This window comes from Passer montanus, unplaced genomic scaffold (genome assembly GCF_014805655.1).
Source record: "Passer montanus isolate IOZ18808 unplaced genomic scaffold, ASM1480565v1 scaffold22, whole genome shotgun sequence".
In the NCBI taxonomy this organism is placed as follows: domain Eukaryota; kingdom Metazoa; phylum Chordata; class Aves; order Passeriformes; family Passeridae; genus Passer; species Passer montanus.
The window spans coordinates 10,060,890-10,079,239 of record NW_024366815.1 but is presented as its reverse complement, the minus strand read 5'-3'; the positions used below and the strand labels follow the sequence as shown (position 1 = coordinate 10,079,239).

The 18,350-nt window shown below is 39.6% G+C and overlaps 1 protein-coding gene across 7 annotated transcripts in view; it reads right to left on the bottom strand.

Annotated features, from left to right (window-relative positions):
- The window catches only part of KIF2A (kinesin family member 2A), a 59,881-nt gene that overhangs the window by 41,193 nt on the left and 338 nt on the right, over positions 1-18,350 (bottom strand). The window contains exon 1 of one of the 7 annotated variants that reach the window (XM_039709955.1): positions 5,686-5,872. The exons of 3 other annotated variants lie outside the window; for them this stretch is intronic. In XM_039709955.1, the coding sequence (XP_039565889.1) occupies positions 5,686-5,872 (187 nt within the window). Of the gene's footprint in view, positions 1-5,685; positions 5,873-18,350 lie in introns of those variants that run through there. 3 more of the 7 variants (XM_039709954.1, XM_039709958.1, XM_039709956.1) reach the window with 3 other exon arrangements.

The following is an 18,350-nucleotide window of genomic DNA, read 5'->3' as shown; positions in this document are numbered from 1 at the left end:
GTGGGCCACCAGCCAAACATTTAGCTTTTTAAAGTGCATCAACAGATTAGATGAATGTAAAAATATACTATAATTTCACACCTACTACAGTCTTGCTGAGGATGACCACTGCAACAGAAGCTACTCATGTCTAAAAAGATTATAATACACATTTGTAAAATTGCCGTGATTTTCCTATTCATGTTCCTGAGTGACTACTGTGAATGTTATCTCATCTAGAGACACCTGGACATGACTGATCTTCACCCTCTGTCAACTGATAGTCAAAAATTAAAATGGTGAAAAGCACAATTTTCTTTATTTTCTTTTAAGCAATATAAGGTCCAAGTTAAATATATATTTTAAGAAAATACATTTAAGAGAAGCATGAAGCTACAAATACAGAAGCAGCACATTCCAGACAGAATTACTGTAGTCTAGAAAATTATTTTCTGTGGTGCGAGTTCCAGCCCTGGCTACTCTGGTGGAAGAGCTTTCCTGCTCTCACACAGCTCAAGGAGGTGAAAAAAAAATCAGCAAATAATGCCTGTAGCAAACTTTAAGGAAAGAATCCCAAGGAAAAAGAGAATTCCTGGCTTGGTGTCTTCATCAGTGTCAACTATGGGTACATCCCTATTCAAAGAAATAATTGCTTGTCATAGCCATCCGTGCGCTACACAGACAGTCCTGCTGCTCATCCCTCAAGGAAAAACCAGCAGTTACTACTGACTGATGCTACTTTCTCTCCATAACACCAAATGTATTTCATTTTATTTTGCATCAAAGTTTCATTCATCCATAAACCAGTGGATATCATATTTTATTTTCATAATATCTACACCATTTTTGTTTTATTTAAATATATAAATTTTTCAGCTTTGCCAGCCTTCCCTATTGTCTTGTCTGTTACCTTAGTTACAGTGTTATCACAGCATTGAATGAACATTCAACATGTCAGCACAGTCCCTACAATACTTCTGAAGCAAGTTCTTAAATACTAAAAATTACATATAATTTAATTAAATACATATCTTAATATTTATTTTTGTGTGTCATCCCTAGCTGCTACCAACTCATTTTGTTGCATTATCTAAATCATCACAGCAATACTCAAGTCCTTCATACAACACATATGTTACAACCACATCTTATCATCTCTGTAAACATATACAACGTAACAGACAGCGATTTTGAGAACAGAAAGTAATATTACCCAAATCAAGTTTCCCACTTCTGCCCTGAATTAAAATCCAACTTAATCCTTTTCCTTACATAAAAACCTACCAAACTCAGAAATAGCCCAAGTGAGGTATGTAGGTAATTTCTGTGCAAGTACCAATCAAATATGGTGCTTTAGAAAAACAGAGTTCACAGATATTACTGACAGTCCACAAAGAAATGAGGAGGGAAGAAATAAACAACACAAAGACACGTGACTGAGCTGCATATAACATTTAGCTTCAAAATACAAACAGTACATTTAATGTTCCTCATACAGCAAACAGGACATAAGTGACTTTTTGGTTTCCCATCTATCCAACACTAACAAGGCCCTCCACTCTGAAACAATAAATCACAACTGACTGTGTTCAGCCTAGCAGAACTTGTTAACTATCCATACCAAAGCACCTCCCCTAAAAAACTTAGCAAGAGCTGCATCCCCACATTGCTGTCATGGGTTTTGCTTCTCTAATAATTTTCTATCTCATCATGGTGTGATTTGGTGGGGTTTTCTGCTGACATTTCATTTTGCAGGCTGATCTCTGAAGTTTCCCTTTACATTCAAAACAAGTTTTCTGCAGTTTCCCCAGTTACAAGAACACTTTGGTTTTTAATTCCCTTCAAGGCAGGTCCAGTCTTTTTTGGGGGCAAGATGTTATTATCCTTTTAAGCAGATTTCAAAGGGCATTATTTTGTATTAAAAATCTCTGTATAACATCTTGCCTTTATTTGCTTTCAGAAGCTTTAACTGCCAGTGAAATCAATGGCAGTAATACCAGGTTTCACAACAGGTTTTCAACAGCATCTGACCATGGTGGCACTGGGAAGTTTACACTACATATTGCCTCTGGAGGTGCCAGTGTCAGAGAGGAATGTGTTACTAAACAGGATACATGTTACTAAGGCAGCTGAATTCATATCAAAGTGTCGCATTATTATGCCAACAGATGCACTGATACCTTGATACTTTCCATCAAGTTTTCTCAGCTGTACCGTGCCAGTCATCCTATCATTTTTAAGAGTAGGTGAGCTCTCAGCTTACTAACTTACCCACAGAAAAAATTATTTGCAGGAAGTGCCTTTGAGTCATATGCAATACATGCTCTTGTAAGTCCCCTAGAAAATTTTCAATAAACTGAAAACATTTCATTTTTAAATGTTTGAAAACTAGCACTTTGGTGTCAATATATACCAATTTTTTAAAGATTTAATGTGTGTTCACAGTCATTTAGTAAGTACACCATGCTCTCCTTTATGGCTTATACAAACACACCTGTACAAGCACTATCTCGACCTGTTTCACTCTTTGAAGAGTATCTGCTTTTCCAACACCATCAACCTAGAGAAGAAATATCCCAGAGAAGCTCCAGATCACTTTCTACAGGAGCACTCATTCCCAAATAACATCAGTTCTGAAATGGCACTTACTTTTCCTCTTGGCACTTCACAGTGTCCACACTTACTTTGTGACTAGCTAGAATATGAAAGTTTTACACCCATCATTTATATTTTATGATTTCCTAATCTGTAGCAATAGGATGTTCACTTTGTGCTACTTTTACCCCAGTTGTTTTGCTCTACACCTCTGTCATAGATGAATAATGCAAAGGTTGACTCTCACAATTAAAGGGCAAATACTAAGCATGCGCTAAGAGAAGTTTTGTAAATGTATAGTTATGTTTCCCCCCCGCTCCCGCAGTGTTATCACAGGATGGCCTGGGTAGTTGGGACATTTGGGAGGGTGGGCTTGTTACTATGGCAAAACCTGGCCTGCAATCAAGATGTAAGAAAGTGATCACCACTGGACAGCGAGGAAGGAGCCAATAGACAAGACTTTGGGAGGGGCTAAAGGGTTAAAGGGCGGAACATCCACTGTGCGGATAAGCACATGGTGATACAATCCTTTGCTCGAGGTGCTGTATTCTCTTCTCTATGCAGTCTTCTGTTGTATTTTTTATATTGTTGTAATCAACCTTCTAAACTTTTTGAAAGTATCATTTCTCACACGTCTTAATGTTCTGGCACAACATACATCTTCAGATACATGATAATCACAGTCTAGTGAAGTAATGAAGCTTCCCAAAAGCAGTGCTACTTTCTCTGTTATGACCAGGAATTAATAACTTTAACATATGGGAAAAACTAGCCAGCCAGTCCCAAAACTGATCCCCGGAGTTATGTTGTTAGTTAAAAATTACTACGTGCACTATCATCACCTATCTTAAGCACCTTACCTTTCTTGTGTTAAACTTCATCTCAATAATTTTTCATACTCTACTAAACAGTTTATTAAATTCAGAGAAACTTATGGCTTACCTTCACAAAATGGTCAATACTGGCAGTGCTGCATAAAGTCCCTCCTACCCTGATGCTCTGGCAGGGCCAAACTCAGGTCATCACACACTCAGCTCCAGGATTCAACATCATGCTAACCTGCTTCATCTCTATCACACTAGTTTGGGACACAGAGCCTATAAGCACTTCAGTATCTGTCCTCCACAGTTTGCTACTAATTCTAGTCAAGGTATTTCACATTCCTGTATGAATGATTTGATTTGATTAGTAATTTTTGCATTTACTTTAGTGCAAGATCAAGCAGAATGAGCTGTAATCTCCTCTGAAATTGATATTAATATGATTACAAGTTGCTCCATGGCCTAAAATCTTTTTATTCACTTATGCTGGTTTTGTTGTTGGGATGCCACAATGGTCTTTCTCTTTGTGGAGAGGGGAAGGAACTCAGACAAGGATCTAGCATTTGCTGTCAAGGTAGATTGTGTCACGGTCTTAAGCATGGCATAACCCAGGACCAACATCTTAATTCTCAAGCATCAGGCAGTACTAGGATGTAAAAGAAAATGTCCTGAAAATCCCTTCTGTGCCTTTCTTTCAGAGCACACTGTGGGCTGAAAACCTCAGACAACTGGTATGGGGTTGGTTCATGTTCGCAGCTGCCTGAACCAGCATCTTTCATAGCATATTGCTCAGATGTACAGCACTTTAGTGCTCAGCTTAGGTCCCTCAGCTGTGCCTGTGGTAGCAAGTAGCACACTACTGCAACAGGCACAGAGAGGTCTGCAGAGCAAAGCTGGTGGTGCTTGGGATCAGCCATTCATACTGTTGCACAGGACTGGTCCAGCACCACGGCCTGAATACCCTTTGCCAGAGTGCATCATGCACCTATCTTGCACTTACCCTCCAGTTACATTTCATCCAAAAGGAATTTTGTATCAACTAAAGCACAGCAAAAGGAAGTAAATATGATCAGAAGATATGTGTCCAAAGTCCATTTACTGTATGAACTGAATCCTTGTTACAGGTGCACCTGATCCCAAATGGTATCTATATGGATACATATAGAATATCAAGACCTCTTAATTCACCTTGACCTACACAAAAATGAGAAAACTGCATTGCAATCTCCTACAATGATGCCTTTAAGAGCACATCTGTGCACATGCACAAGAATATGAAAGTGTGATGCTTACTAAAATAAAAGACTGTCCAAGCAGTGACAGACAAAATAATGTAATTCATGCCTCTCCTCAAGAATCAGACACAGGAGTTCAGGTTTTCTGTAGGAGGCAGGTCATCTGGCTCACTCCAGATGGAAGCCTGGAAGTGAACTAGTACATGGGCATTGTGAATTATCATGGTACCAGGACACTAGACTAATATGAGGTGCAAGATAAACTCACAACCAAAACAGTGCAAATTGTGAAATATTTTAATCCTCTGTACAAGGAGATTGCATGCAAACAAGTAATGAAGTAGGGCATCAGGAAAGAGAAGCATATTTTCTTTTATTATATAGGCCTTTCACAACATCAGCTACAAACTTACAGAACATCTTGAGCCTGGCGTTTAGTAGCACTACATTACACTGAATTTGCCATCTGATCCTTTGACAAGACAACTTTTTGGGTAGTTAGATGACTCCAAAAGAGTCATCCCAAATATACCAAAGTGGCAGATGAGCTTCAACACTGCTGGGATATAGGATTTGTTTTCTTTCTCTAAAGGAATTTTCTCCCATTTTTGTTGCTAAGAAACAATAACGATCAGTACTTAAGAGAGACAAAAGAAGTAAGAGGGGCAGAGATACTGCGGGAATTGGGCTGGGGGAAAGGGACTAGGCACAGCTCCCAGGTGTCTTGCTCCCTTGGCCTCGGAGGGGGACAGCCGAGCTGCAGGAACTCGCTGCCGCTGCAACAGCCCAGCCCTGCCCTGCTTCTTGTGCTGTGGGTGAGGCTTTGAACATGAGAGCAGACACTGAACTCGGACGTTATTGGCACCCTGCCTCACTGAAAATAAAGGATCCTTCACCATCTGCTGGGGTGCCTCAGGGGAAAACCCGCGATTCCCAAGCCCCTTCCCCCTGCCAGGAACCCTCTCCCGGCCCTGCTCGGGAGCCAGGCTGCCTCTAACCAGGTTCCCCGCGACTGCTCCCAGTTTTTCGCTACACTGTAGCCACACAACCCTTGCCTGCCGCGATGCCCTGTGGTCCCAGCTCCAGCTGAGGAGTTTCTGCGGCCTCTTGATTGCTGCCCAGGGTGAGCCCGCCCTGTGTTCCAGTCACCGCTCCGAGGTTCCTGCTGCAGCTCCTTTCTCTCTCCGGATGGGCACTGGGACAGGCTGCCGCTGGGGCTTTGTAAAGGAAGCCCCTCGCCATCCCCTCCGCCGCCCGCGGGCGCCATTCCGGCGTGAGGCAGACGCGAGCCGCGGCCCCGCGCCCCTGCCCCGCCGGGGCCCGCAGCGCCCCTGCCGGCGGCGAGCGGAACTGCACCCGAGGGGAGCGCGCTCCGAGCGCTGCTCGGGCCTTTCTGTTATCGTTCGCTGCTGCTGCTGCCTTTGGCCTTTTTTTGCCTTGTTATACATACACACACTGTAAAGAACTGTTATTCCTTTTCTCATCTCTTTGCCTGAAAGCCCCTTAATTTCAAAGTTATAAAATTTCAGAGGAAAGGGAGACTCCTGCTTTTCTTAGCAGGAAGGGAGGCTCCTGCTTTCCTTAGCAGACACTTGTCTTTCAATGCAAGACAAATGTTAAAAGGAAAGATAACACATCCACAGAAAACAAATCTTATTTACAGCTTTATAATGCTTAATCTGGAACTAGAAGTTACAACTCTCTCAAAGCATCCTTGCCCAACATGCACTGCTATGACAAAAAAAAAAAAAAAGCTGTTGAAACTTAAAATCAAGTATTCTTTTCAAAATATAAATAAGACTTGGGTACATCCACATCTCAAGTACTATGGCACACCACAAAAAATATGTAGTGGCATTACAGGAGGTTAAGGGAAGGACAACTAAGAAAACCAAGAGAAAGAGGATATTAAGCAGGTAAAGAACACTGAAAGTGGACTTGGTTGTGCTCTACAATCATAAAGGACAAAATGAGTGAAAACTATTATTGACCAAATGCTGCAACACTAAAGCTGGGAGTTGTTTCTTAAGGCATAGGTCACAGAGAGATAGATGAAAGTGGTAGTGTATTTTTGTATGCAGAAAGCAGGGAACTTCTTGATCTTATGTCTGCAAGAGTCAGGCAATATTACTAAGTCTAGTCAAAAAGGTATTCAATAAATCCACAGACAACTGGTCTATAAACAGCTAGAACTAGGGAAAGTTGTACTTCTAACATCCTAGATATAATTCTAGGATAGTGGGGGAAGACAAACACTTTGGAAAGAGACAAGGCTGATGTGCTTCCCTGAATAGCCCCTAGCTGCTGAGCTAGATGAACCAACCATCTGATTCACTATGTACTTCATACAGAAGTGGTGAGCTTACTGCAATACCATAAGTAGTAAGGAGACTGAAGAACACCCCCCCAAAAGCAAAAATACTTCAGAAGATTTTAAAAAACCCCAGCTTTCTCCAATTTCAATAAGTCTTATAAGGAGAGAAGAGAAAAGTTTTCATTCACCATTCATAAACTAAATATTTGGTCACATATTCACAAAGCAATATCCCTATTAAAGTGTAAAAAATCCCAAAATGAAATAATAATTATCTACCAATTTCCAAAACTCCTGCCAAGTTTTCCAGCACCTGCTAGTCCCTCCCACAGCCCATACCAACCGCCTCCAGTTCTCAAATTTAAGAAAGATTAAGCAACATTTGCAAACTTTATTCAAATGAAAACAAGACATCAATGTATAACAGGATCATATTTGCTGTCCTCTAGCAAATTTTTCTTTTACTGAAGCTGCATAAGTGAAGATTTCCATTCAATTCCTGATAACAACATTTCTACCTGTCCCATGAATCATAACTTGTAAACACTTTCAGGAATAATTCAGTATCTTATATATTTGTGGATTTTTAATAGCTTTGTAAAACTGAATATAATTTGACATATTTTTGGGCATTTAGTCTTCTTTGGAGACCACTGAACAATTTTTCAGGCAGCTTCTATAAACTTGTAAACTACTTCTTGAAGTTACTCTCAGAATACTTCATATATTTTTTCAGATCCAGACGCTCTGTGTTCAGGATAAATTTCATTACATTTCGGACATTACATTCGGAAATGCAATTTCATTACATTTCGGACATAAGCAAACTTAGATTCAGCTCAGGTATCTCCTGGTATGGCACTGACTCGGACAGCTCTCTTTCTTCCTAGCAGCCAGAATACTGCTGTGCTTTTGACATAGTAAGAGAATAATGTTGATAACACACTCATGCTTTGGCTGTTACTAGTTAGTGCTTACCTCAAATCAATGACATATTAATGTCCCACGCTCTGCCAGTGAGTGCACAAGAGCCTGGGAGGAAGCATAACCAGGAGAGCTGACCTGAACTTGCTAAAGGGATACGCTTTATTTTTACAATAGCATGTAGGAATAGGACTAGGGTAACAGCCTTTGACTCATAGAGAGTAGGTTTAGATTGGATACTGGATACAAAAATTCTTTGTTGTGAGGGTGGTAAGGCACTGGAAATGGTTGTTGAGAGAAGCTGCGACTGCCAGATCCCTGGAAGCTTTCAAAGCCAGACTGGACAGGTCTCTGAGCAACCAGGTATAGTGAAAGACCCATAGCAGAAGTAATGAGATGCTGGTAGAGGGTAATTTTTTGGATCCTTTTCAACCCAAATCATTCTATGATCCTGTCACTCCATATGTAGACCAGCATATAAACTGGGACAAGTTGGCTGGGAGGGTCCAATTTGCTGCACAGCGACAAGCTGCATATTGGTTGGCAGGTGGTGAGACCTTGTTCTGTGCATCACTTCCCTTTTTTGGCATTTTGTTTCTCTCTCTCCTATTGTTCTCCCTTTCCATTACAATTATGTTACTAATTTTACCACTACTACTATTATTATTATTATTCAATCATTAAACTGCTCTTTTTTCAACCTACAGGTTTTAACTTTTTTTTTTTCCTAATTCTCCTCCCCAGCCCACCAGGGGTGGAGGTGTGTGGACTGAATAAACAGCTCAGTGGTACTTAGTTGCTGGCTGGTATTAAACCTAGACAGTCTTTCAAACTGCATTTGGGTTTAGTGGTCATTGAAATTTGTTTAGTAACAGGATTTAAGATTGTGGTGGATTAAAATAATTTGGTGAATATCATCTGCAAAAGATTGATGTGACTTGGCCAGTCTTCTCCCTCTCTTTCCCCCTTTTTCATTTTGTTTACTGTTTGAATAAATGGCCAAGACCTCCTTTTGAGGGTATTCTCTACTTTCTCTGAAGGTAACTATACCTGCCTAACAGCAACAGCTTCCTGCATCACACAGAAAATTTTTCACAGCACCTTCTACAGATATTTTCAAAATGGCACCCTTTGTTTTTCATTACCCATCCCACCAAACAGTTTGTTGTTTGTTGGAGCTTTTTTCCCCTTTACTTCACAAAATTATATTCAGTAAGAATATGTACCGTTACCTAAATCATTACAGAGCTGCCAACTGTTGCTCCAGTTCAAAAGTGAGAAGACTTCATTCTCATTCAAGTTTAAAGCTTTTATTTTAGCTTAACAAGGTTCTAAAAGGTCAAACCAACAAGAAAACTTTAAGTAGTATTTTAATTCTTCTGTGTATGATGAAATCTTATCATAACTTAAAAATCACCTAATCTGGTTGTGATTACAATATTGACATTATTCATCACCACCTGAATTCCTATTGTACTAAAATACCAAAATGTACATTGAAGTTCAAATAACAAAAATACAGAAGTGCAAGAAAACATAACCCAAAGTGGAATTTGAAATTTTGAGTATTCAAAAACCTAAGTGTTCATGTGCTTTTCAAGCTGAATTTACTTTCACTGCCCTCTTCCTACAGGTAGAGATCCTCATTAGCACATCACTATGCATTTCTGCATCTCTATAAATGAAAAACTGCTACAGATCAGCTGTGCAAACATTTCGATAGATAGCTGGAAATACCCCTCAAACTCCATATGTAGTTTAGCCACAGAATAGAAGTAATATATTTTAGTGACTGCAAAATGTGCAGCCCTGTACTGTAGTATTGCATTTTATTTAAATGGTATGCTCTGTCTCACCCCTCCAAAATGTATGATATATCCCAAGCCTGTGGTCCTGCCCTGAACCATCCTGTATCTGTAATCCCATTGGCACAAATCTGATTCCGCTCCCACTTTCAGTCTGCCTCTTAAACCGTGCCAGCGAGACCAGTCTCCCTCGCAGCTTTTCCCCCTCTTAGCCTTCTTACGCTCTTGTCCCTTCCCTCCCCTAGGCTCTCCCCCTCCTTCCCCCTCTCCCTTCTCCCTCAGTAACCATGCTGTTCCCGGGGATGGGACCCCAAATAAACTCCCATCTAATCAGCACCCTCAGAAGCCGTGTGGAGTTTCCTTGCCTGCCTGCTGCTGCCAGCGAACTCACAGCCTGGGGGGCTCTCTGGGGACTCCCCGGGGTGCCCCCCCAATACGAACCACGTCACTGTACAACAAAATTTCTACAGCCAAACTCTGCAAGGGCACAAGTATGCAGCACACCACACTTCTAAAGAGAAAGTTTTAGACAAAGCCCACTGTCCTTCTCCCTCCACCCATACATCCAGTGTGCTCATCCACTGAAGGCAAATACAAAATTCTGTAATCAACTAACTAGAAAAGACAAAAAATACACTTCTGACACCTGATTACACAAATCTAGAAGTGCCTGATGAGAGTCAAGAGAACATCAAACTTAGATAACTTGGCACAGCTTCAATGAGATTTCTGATAACTTGAAAGTAAATAACATTCCACTAGGTGAACAGAATTACCACATACTCCCAAAAATGAAAACAAAGTGAAAGACTTTTTGTTACCTACAAGTTACTTTGTTACTGATTGGGATTGTCCAATTAGTTTCAAATGGTGCTGGTGTTACATCAGTGGCAGAAAATGCAGCAGACTGTCCCCTTTAGAAGCCTGGGAAACCCAAAAGCAGCTTATGCCTGATGGAACAAGAACTGCAACTAAATAAAAACTAAGCTACTCTGAAAGCATGTTTATTTGAATACAGCAAAATAAAAAAATCTACTACCATATTCAAGCCTCTAAAGCAACAAAATCCCTCATCCATCTTTCAAGAGTGAAAATACAGGATCAGATCCAGTGTTGCTAAACAAGATCCAATTTTAAAAAAGGCAAGAGGAAAAAACTTGATCAAGTGGCTTACTTAAATTTAATTGGTAAGTCCCACTTTTGAAAACCATCATTAAAAGTCTTGGTTAGACACAGTTTTAAAGAGTTGTCTTTAAGAGCCATTACCTACTCCTTTTAAGCAATTCTAAAATTAACTTGGGATCCTAGCAACAAGAAGCAACTGAATTTAGACAGTAATAGTAGAGTTATCAGAAGTCTTCTAAGCATGTGCTGTTCATGTAAATGGTTCAGCGCACTACACACATTAAAAAAAGCACACAAGCACAGTCTGATAAATTCATACTTTTATGAAGGAAAGGTAAATCTAATGCATTTTTATACACAGCATTACTGCCTTTTGTCTAACAAATGCAAAACCTAGTTTTATATATTTAGCAATGACCAAATTCAAATGCAGCAAAATTAGCTCTGCAAAACACTTTTTAATGAGGAAACGGTAATGCCATCTTTGTAACACCCTCCCTGAGAAGTACACGCGGCAGCACCATTTCCCTGGAGCAATTACCAGGCACGCAGAAGCCAGGCACAAGAGACCCAACATCAAGCCCCCTGTTCTACCTCCACAGGGGGCTCCATGTCAGGAAAGCATTTAACAATACCAGATTAATTCACTGACTTCTAGCAAATCAATGGTATGTGAATGTTCTAAGGTCAAAATTGACCTTATCATGATTCCTTTTGGGGACATGAACAAAGCATCTTTCCAGGTTATCAGACACAGGCAACACTGTCTCATGGCTAAACACTTAATACAGAATTCAAGGATCAACAGAAGTCGAAGGTGTAGGAAAATCATGACAATCACACATCTATAGATGTATTTGGAACACAACAGAAAATACAAACTGTTTCATTCTTTAAATGAAAATTTTAAAATATTGTATCCACAAGAAATATAAAACTGTACACATTTTTAGCAAAGGAACTTGAGCAGAAAAAGAAAACAGCACATGTGCCCATACATACACAATGGGTTTGAGGACACAGCGGTTTCAGACAACCTAGATCTAAACAACATATCTAAATCACAGTTTTAGTTCCCTGCCCTTCCTTCTTTATTTCCCTACAAGGCATCTAAACTAAAAGTTAACCCCAGCACAGCAGGCAGAGAAAAGCAGTCTAAAGTTAAACATCCTATTAGTCAAAACTAACTGTAGCTAACTTAATTATGAAAAGCATCTAACAGTCTTACATAAGTAGGGAAACATCTGCCCAAACACAAGAAAAATTGCTCCAAACACTGTAGCTAGGAATATCTGGTTTTATGACTGTTTTCAGTCCATTACAGAGAGAGATATAAATAAAACCTCAAATACCAAGTCACAGTAAAACCTAAAGGTTTGGACTGTACAACCACAAGCACATGTTTTAAAAGGTTGTTAGAAGGATCTTCAAAAACATAAAAAGACTTCTGAAAAAACATGAGTTGTAAATCTGGAAAACACACACAAGATTTCAAGGATGAAAAAGAACTGTTCTTATATCTGAAAGCTCTTTTGTGTTTTTGAAATAGATGAAGAGATATAACAGAAAATGTATTGCAGCTACACAAAAATCTATCCTACATCTGGGAATACACACTGAAAGCATATACACCTCTAAACAGTTTTATCTATGCTAGAGAGGCATAATGAAAAATTTACTATTAAAATCCAGTGTCCTCTTAAAAACTTCTCAATTTTAAATCACAAACACCATCATGCCTGACCATGCATTATATTTCGCATATATTCTCACTACTGGACAATGTAATGACAGCTTAGTAGTTCTTATTGTGAACTTCTATATTTTACTTCTTGTATCACATTAGAAATTTAATTTAATTCTGAAGTTAACAAAAACCTTTAATGCATCAAAAGTAACTGAATTCTTTTCCTCTATGGAATACACACAATGTGAATAATTATAGGGAACACACTTTAGTGGTCATCATGGGTTGACTACTGCATTCTCCTCCTGATCCCAAATCCTGTCATACAGTATGGTGAAGAAGACAAGATAACCCAACAAAATATAAGACAGGAAGAAAAGTTGGGAAAAAAATTCCACTTTATGATATAAGCAGTAAATGTTTATAAACGAAGAACCTAAACACTAACAGAGCAATGAAGTTAATTTACTCCATTCTGTTATTTATTTCTCAAAGTCAAAAAAAAAACCAAAAACATAGAAGCACACTTCACAAGTCAACACAATAAATATGCTACAGATTTTGTGCTCCAAGAAAAAAGCTCACCTAATAAATACTTCATAATTTTTTCTCTACCTTGTTCCACAGTAAGTGGATATATGAAAAAAACTCAAAAAGGCTAGTTTGTTCCTAGAGTAAATAGAAAGATATACTTTTGCAATGACATGAACTCTTCAATCAAGCATGACTTCTTCCCCATGATTTATTGGTCTTGCCCCACCTTAACAAGAGGAAAAGTGATGCTTGGTGCCATAGCAGCACAGCAAAGTCTTCCATTCATGAAGCTATAAGAAAAGATGAGCAAGAGTAGGCCCAGGCAACAGGCCATCAGAGAGCACGGGTGCGCAGAAAAGTAACTTTACCTATTAAATAAAGAACAGATTCCCCCATAACGTGATTACATGCAATACAAGCTGTGTGATCCTAGCTCCCATATACAGCTCTAAAGACATTTGTGCCAGTAAATAATGCTGTATTAAACACACGGAACAAAGATGAGAAAATTCTCTGAAGAATAGTACTCAGCTCTTGTTATTCATCTTGCAAAAAAGCTATTTCCACAAAATACAGAAGGTCTACATAAATATCTGAGAATCTGTGAGTTACATTGAAAATTCATGGTTTAATGAAAGCTGAACACATAAAAAGTGACTCCACAAAGGAGACAGAAAATTTAACATATCCTCCTGGTCAATTTTTCTGAGGGAAAAATCTCAAAAAATTTGGATGCAACAATGAGAACCTACACCGGATAAGCCTAAATGATGGACCCATTAGCTGGACCAGCAACAGCAGACTTGAAACCATGGGTGTATTCTGGGTATTATGGAACCACAAAGACACATTGTATCTGTAGAGCTTACATAGGGATTAGGTAATTCAGTCAAATGATTTAAATGTGGTAACAAAAACCTTAATCATAGGGAACAAATAGATGTATGTCACCAAAGGAAAGAGTAAAAACACATTACCATTTAAATCTATCCTCAAGAGCTTGTAAAATAGGATGACTACCCAAACCTGAACAGAAATTTTATAGCATCATTAAACCTTCTCTCCTGCTATAAAATCACACTTGCTGCTGGGAGTTGTACATGAAGGTACAAGACTACCCAGAACACAGAGGATGCTACCAAACTCTCAACTCTGAGAAACATGAATTTCACAGAAGCTGGGTTTTAAAGAAACAATGTATAGCCCAGATTGTTGCTAAAATGTAGTCCCATTTGTGTCTGAAGGTGAAAACAGTTACCAAGATGTTTTAGAAGACTAAGGAGAAAGAAGCTCCCAATAGGTTTTTGGACTGAATGGATTATCCCCTACCACAACCAGTTCCAGCCGCTCCAGACACAAATGAAGAAAATTCTTAAGCAGACAATTAAAAACATCATAGCCATGGGCAAGAATTCTTCCTACCTCACATCAGTAAGAGGTTATTTAAACACAGGAAAAAAAGATAAATTATTTACAGTTCCTGGTGTACTTTTTGTGCAGATATTCCTACCATCCTTCTTAAATTCTGCTATGCTTCTCTGGTAACAATCTTCATGAGATAACTGTACATAGTCCTTTCTTCTTTTGACAATTTCAAATTTTCCTTTTCAAACACTGACAGCTCTCCTATTCTTGTATTATGAAAAATATGGGCATAAAGTCATAATCTTACTTTTTTACACCATTTGATGGTTAATCTTTAAAAATTCAGGATTTTTCCTTTCCTGAAAGTTCAGTCAAATCTTAAGTCAGTCTCCTAATTACAAGAGTGTCCCTTCTCCTCATGCCTGTATGTTATTTCTGACACAGTGAAGTCAGAATTGTATTTCCCTCTCCCTCTCCCCGATCCCACTGATCATCAAAATGAGCAAATATATAATTAATTTCTCTGCCTTTCTAGGTAATATTTCAGATATGCAAAGACAGAACAGGAACAGTCTGAGGAGAAAATGGACAGAAAAAGAAAAGAAAATTAATCAACCTACTAAAGGGATGCAGAGCAGAAGTGATTTATCTTTTTTCAGCAAAAGACTGCATTTATGGAGAAAAAAATGTGAAAGACTCTTTCTACATTTGCATATACAGGTCTTTGTCACCATTAATGGCATAATGCACAGGAAGTGTAGATACAGGTGTAAGTTTACAAAAAAAGCAGCAGGCTATTATGTGTGTAAAGGGAATTTATCAACAGAAAAATGCCTATCTTTAGACCTCAACAAGGGACATCTTCTGGACAGGATCAATACCATGAGTCTGGCAGGTACCTTCTGGTTTCCTACTACCTGCCCTAAGTTTCCATGTGAAAAGGCACATTTTTCAAATGTGGAAATGCAGTCCATTCTTAGCAATTTGCAGAATAAAGCAAAGTCGTTCTTCCCCATTTCCAAGACAGACTAGTCATATTTCAAGCAATATGCATAAATTAAACCAAGCAGTAAATTTCAGTATCAGAAGTTATTATAAAAACCTGAACTAGGTGACCACTTAGTACCTCTTCTGATACATGAACATAACTAGTTATTCCAGTTGTAACTGAAAATACTATCTACAGCTGTAGGTAACAGTTATAAGGATGTTTACCCACTGAGAAAAAACCAGCAAGCAGCTCTGCAACATCAGCTCTTGAAAATGCAGGGATTTATCCAAACTGGTTTTCATGTGGTTTTGGCCATGACTTCTAACAATGCCCTTCTTTTGTGCAACACTCCTTTTCTATTCAGTCCTGCAATAAATCTCTCACTTCAGGCTAATTAGAACTTGTCAAAATGACAGAATATGGGACTTACTTTTTCCAGAATGTTCTGGTCTCACTTGTAACAATCACGTTTCACCAAAAAAAATGCATTTCGTTTAGCTTTCCTTTTTACTTAAGGAAAAATAGTCCTCTGGATTCAATAAAACTCTGTATTCAGAAAAGAATGTTTAAGATTATTGGCAGATAGATGAAAAAACCCACACACTTTTTCAGTGACGCCATTAACTAAGTAAAACTATTCTTCTCTGGATTCAGTAAACAAAGAGATAAGTAAGAAAAACTTGAAGAATTACTATTTCTACTTCTCAGAACAATATTTAGTTTTAAGAAAGGACTTGCTATAGACAAGAAAATATTTAAAAAGACAAGCCCATATCAACACATTCTCCAAAAGTTTTCTAAACAGTTTTAATGGTGCTTTCTCAGCCAACAGCAGCTGGTATGATTCTTCCTAGGATACAGCTCTGGGGAGAGCAGATCCAGAAGATCACGTGTAGAGACCTCCATGTCATCCTGACTACAACTATGTATATTTGGCAACATACTGATACTGCTGGGGTCACAGACCCCTCTGTAAACTATTGGAACACACTAATTGTGCAGAAAACTAGCACATCCAAAAGTTTTCTACTGGGTTTAGTTAACCAAATCATCAATAAATGTATTAAATAATCAGAAGAAAAAATCATTAGACACACTGGATGGGGGAGAGCCTGTAGGAACAATTCAGCTGACAGAGGGCAAGCAGCAAGATGCTCATCTTGTCATCAGCAACAAGACCGATTTCCACTGCTGTGGAACGCAGCTGAGGTTAGAAAACTGCCTTCCACGAAGTAACGCAATCTAGTGCTGGCTGTCCTTCTGTATCTCCCTCAAAATGATTTTTTCCACATACCTAGGACAGTTTCTCCTACAGTTTAATGGGAAGAGAATGACACTTAGCTGCAGTAGCCTGAGCCAGAACAGGACATTTCCTCCAGTCCCAAAGAAAAACAAGGACATGCCACAATAACTAGGACCTGCCACTTAATTATGACACTGCAGTCTTACTCACACATGGACCACTTTAACACAAATTCTCAAAACACTAGAGTTTGAGCAACTGCTGTGAAGACATCCCCCTAGTCCATATTACTGATGAGTAATATACTTAATGTGCTGCATCACCTTTTTCAGTGATACAGCAAAATACATAAACCACTAATAGCAATGAAAATAAGTATTATTATATTTGAGAGTTAACAAAATCACAACTGATATTACAAGATGTGTAGAACCCTACCGAGCAGAAAACAAGAGCAGCAAAGCATTTTCATGCCTAATTTCCAAAGGCATACAAACCAGTGGTGATATTTCTTAGGAGTTCACACAGACATCAGAAAAAGGTTTTCAAGATGCTAGGCTTTCTGAAATCCCAGATCCCCCAGAGATGCACAGGAGTTACGAAAATAATTGCCAGACCAATCAGATTCTTCACATGGCGAACAGGGCATTGGCACAAATGGAGGGGCTGGGTGTCATCCCATGTCCAGCCAACACCAACCATTATTTTACTGTAGGGCTGAATTGCAGCATGGAACACAAGAAAGACAAGCTGAATAAGACTTGTTGGCTGTTTTTTTCCTGCTCGTGACAGAGCCATGCTAGCTTCAGAGCCTTGGACCTCCACATTTCTCCTCCCTTAGAAACATCTGCTTACTCTTTAGCAAGCTTCTAGATCCCAGGGGAAAAAAGGACAAAAACCAAAAAAAACCCACCAAAAATCAAAACCACACAGCAGCAACAACAACAAAACCTTTCCAGAAAATCCCAGCAGAACCCCACCCCAGTTTAGCAGGTTTCAGAGCTCTCAGAGAGGCTGACAACAGATTACATATTCCCACTCAAATCCAAGAGCTGAAGTCATGAGCGACCTGCCATTGATTCAGTCAATTTCCCCTGTCAGCTGTCTCCTAACAGACAGGCCATTGAATTTGATATTGGAAGGGACTTTTGCAGATCATCAACCCCTCTGCCAAAGCAGGGTCACCTACAGCAGGTGACACAAGAACATGTCCTGGTGGGCTTTGAGTACCTCCAGAGACAAATATGAAGAGTTAGCACCCTAAACCTGTCACACACGCCTCCTTGATTCACATGTAATTTCAGATAGCATCACACATCCTCCCACCAGGAGAAGCTGGGCAAGACGAGAAACACTGGATCCCCAACGGAGAAATTACAACTCACGGGCATAAATAGCAAGTACTCTTCCTACATTTTAATCACAAAGAACATCTGAAATAATAACATCATGCTTTCTGCCAAGTGATGGAAATGTCCAAAGGCATTCCTGTCAGGGCATTACCGTTGTGTCATTTTTCTGAGCACCGGAGCAGATAAGAAGTTATCTCTTTCAAAAGAAAGGCCTTTCCTCCCTTCCTCCCTCCCTGTCTCCATCACCTCATCCCCTCCCCGAAGGCCCTCCTACCTCCCTGCCAAAAGCTCCTCGGCTCCCCTCCCACCGACCCACGTCCGAAGCCCCACCCCAGCCCCCAGCCCAGGCCGCCCCGCCCGTCTCGGTGCCCGCCCCAGCG